This window comes from Leiobunum rupestre, chromosome 9 (genome assembly GCF_980474605.1).
Source record: "Leiobunum rupestre chromosome 9, qqLeiRupe1.1.hap1, whole genome shotgun sequence".
Classification (NCBI taxonomy): Eukaryota; Metazoa; Arthropoda; class Arachnida; order Opiliones; family Sclerosomatidae; genus Leiobunum; species Leiobunum rupestre.
Genome location: NC_143392.1, coordinates 52,405,818 through 52,408,807, shown reverse-complemented (window position 1 = coordinate 52,408,807; position 2,990 = coordinate 52,405,818). Strand labels below are relative to the sequence as shown.

The following is a 2,990-nucleotide window of genomic DNA, read 5'->3' as shown; positions in this document are numbered from 1 at the left end:
AGGGAAATTGTTATGTTTTCGTTACGGGAAGGCATCTGGCCAGATTTTGCAGAACACAAATTACATGTACCTATTGCAAGAAACGCCATCACGCGGCAGTTTGTGAAAATTCCGAGAAAAAGATGAAAAAGAAGAACTCAGAATGGAAGAGAAAGACTCACAAAAAACTACGGTAAATACAATCCGAAAACAGTCTTACTCAAGACAGCTAGAACTATGGCGAAAGGAAAAAGAGAAGGGCCTGTTCGAGTTTTCATCGATGATGGAAGTCAGAGAACCTTCATCAGGACTGAAGTATCACGCAAACTGGGATTGCCAGTAATAGGAGAAGACACCATTTGGGTAGCACCTTTTGGCAAAAAGGAGAAGAAACGAAGAACCTGCGTCAAGGTCAACCTCAAGTTACTCGCGCGAGACGGAAATTACTTTTATTGCGAGGCGCTCGAAGTAGAAGAAATCAATGAAGGCATCATGTGCGTCCCTGGAAAGGAAATTCGCCAAAAAATGCAGGAAAAGGGTTTAAAGTTAGCGGACGACACATCACCAGAAAAATTCCAAGACATGCAGGTATCAGTACTGATTGGATCAGGCTACTATTGTAAAGTAGTTACGGGAAACTTCCAGCATCTAGACGACGCGGTTGGAGCCACGGAAAGTATATTTGGATGGCTTATACAAGGACCAACCACCTCGGCCGTTATGTCCATTGGCGTAAACGTTGGTTGCGTCATAGTAAACCACGTGCAAGTTTTTGAAGAAGGTGGATTAGCGGCAGATATGAAGAAGCTATGGGAGTTGGAATCAGTTGGAATAGTGGACAATTCGGAGGATCAGTCCAGAAACAAAGACGCCAGGAAGCATTTTGAAAATAACGTAAAGTTTAATGGTAGCCGTTATCAAGTGAAGCTACCATGGAGAACTGTCTGTAAACTACAAAAATTCGTACAGAAGACTGACGGGTTTAGGACGCAGATTCGAAAAGGATCCAGGGCTTTACGAGGAATACCAAAAGGTCTTTGAAGATTATCTAGAAAAAGGAAGTAAACGAAGACAGTCGACCGGAAGGCCAATTGGTCTATTATCTACCACACCAGCCATTGATAAGGAAAGACTTACTACGAAACTTCGTATAATTTTTGATGGATCAGCCAAGGAAAAGGACAAACTATCGCTCAATGAATGTCTATTACCAGGAGAAAATTTGAGCCCGGAGCTTTACGACATGCTTATTAGGTTTAGGACACACAGGGTTGCCTTTATGGCGGACGTCCAGCAGGCATTTCTCCAAATGGAAATAGCACCCGAAGATCGCGATGTAATGCGGTTCTTATGGTTTCAAAATACTCTTGTACCCGGTAAACCTAGGAAGGTAAAGACTATGCGATTTACCAGAATTGTATTCGGCGTCACGTGCAGTCCTTTTCTCCTCGCGGCAACCATCAGACATCACTCAAAGAAGTATGAAGAATTGTTTCCTAAAACGGCAAAACTGTTGGATCGTGACCTGTACGTCGATGACGTAGCTTCTGGGGAAAACAATGCGGAAATGGCTTTCGAGATATCTAAAGAGGCGAAGAATATACTGGCAGACGCTGGAATGACCTTGCGTAAATGGTTGAGAAATTCCAAGGAACTTAACGAATGTTGGAAAGAAGAAAAATTCGTCGATGAGACTCAGGTGGAGAAACCCTTCATTGGATCAAAAGATACTTCCAAGGTACTTGGACTGGCATGGGATTACCACGAAGATCAATTCTACTTCGAAGTAGACGGACTATTGAAATACTTAAAATCGGCCTGCCCAACGAAGAGATGCATCTTAAGAGCGTCAGCTAGGGTTTTTGACCCAATACGATTCGCTTCAAAATCATTTTACAGAACCTCTGGGAAAGAGGAATGGACTGGGACGAAGAAATACCTCGGGACCTCGCAGTAGAGTGGAATAATTGGACCACTGAACTAGACACAATCAGTTCATTGAGAATACCGAGACACTACTTCCCTGAGCATTCAGAAGATCAAATAGAGCAATAACAAATTCATTGTTATACTGACGCCAGTGAAGCAGCTTATTGTTCAGTTATTTACGTAAGACACGTGACGAAGGACGGACAGATCGGAGTAACATTAGTTACGTCTAAATTGTTGGCGGCACTGATAGGAGCTCTATTGACAACCAAAATCAATTGAAATTTCAAGATTAAGGATGAAAACGTCTACCTTTGGAGTGATTCGACAATCACCATCAATTGGATTAAAGACAGTGCACGAAAATGGAAGCCGTTTGTGGCCAATCGTGTCACAGATATTCAAGAGAAGGTTGAACCCCGAAGTTGGAACCACATTAGTGGCAAGGAAAATCCTGCGGACCTCTTAACAAGAGGGATAGGAATGGATAACTTGGTCAACAGTGACTTATGGTTGCAAGGACCTAATTGGCTTTGCCAGGAAGAAAAATATTGACCAATCAAGAAAGATAAAGTTGAAAATGACGATCCGATAGAACCGGAAGCCAAATTTGAACTTAGAAAGGGCTTTAAAACTATATCGGTAAACCCCTGCGTAGTCGGATCCGAGTCAATGTTCATGGAACTCGAGGACTATCGCGACGTTGATTATGTCTTCAGGGTAAATGCATGGATCAAGCGGTTCCAGAAGAATTCTAGGAAAATGGATGTCCGAAAGTCTGAAACATTAACTTCAGAAGAAATCAAGGCGGCGAAAAGATATTGGATTTCTAAAACTCAGAAACTTGCCTTTCCTTCAGATCGAGAAGCCATAATTAAAAAGAAGCCACTTCCAAAGGATTCGGAAACTGCAACCTTGAACCGTTTTATTGACGAGGATGGCATTTTGAGAATTGGCGGAAGGTTACAAGAAACATAATTTACTTATTCAGAAAGACATCCAATAATTTTGCCGAACAAGAACCGACTAACGGAACTAATCATTTTAAAGGAACATGAAAACTTGATGCATGACGGGTTGTC

At 42.1% G+C, this 2,990-nt stretch overlaps 1 protein-coding gene across 1 annotated transcript; it reads left to right on the top strand.

Annotated features, from left to right (window-relative positions):
* Positions 1-216: 216 nt before the first annotated feature.
* Positions 217-2,463, top strand: LOC149930883 (uncharacterized). The gene is made up of 3 exons (XM_090157962.1): positions 217-878; positions 949-1,717; positions 2,200-2,463. The coding sequence occupies exons 1-3, from the start codon at positions 217-219 to the stop codon at positions 2,461-2,463; spliced, it is 1,695 nt and encodes a 564-aa protein (XP_090014088.1).
* Positions 2,464-2,990: the final 527 nt, after the last annotated feature.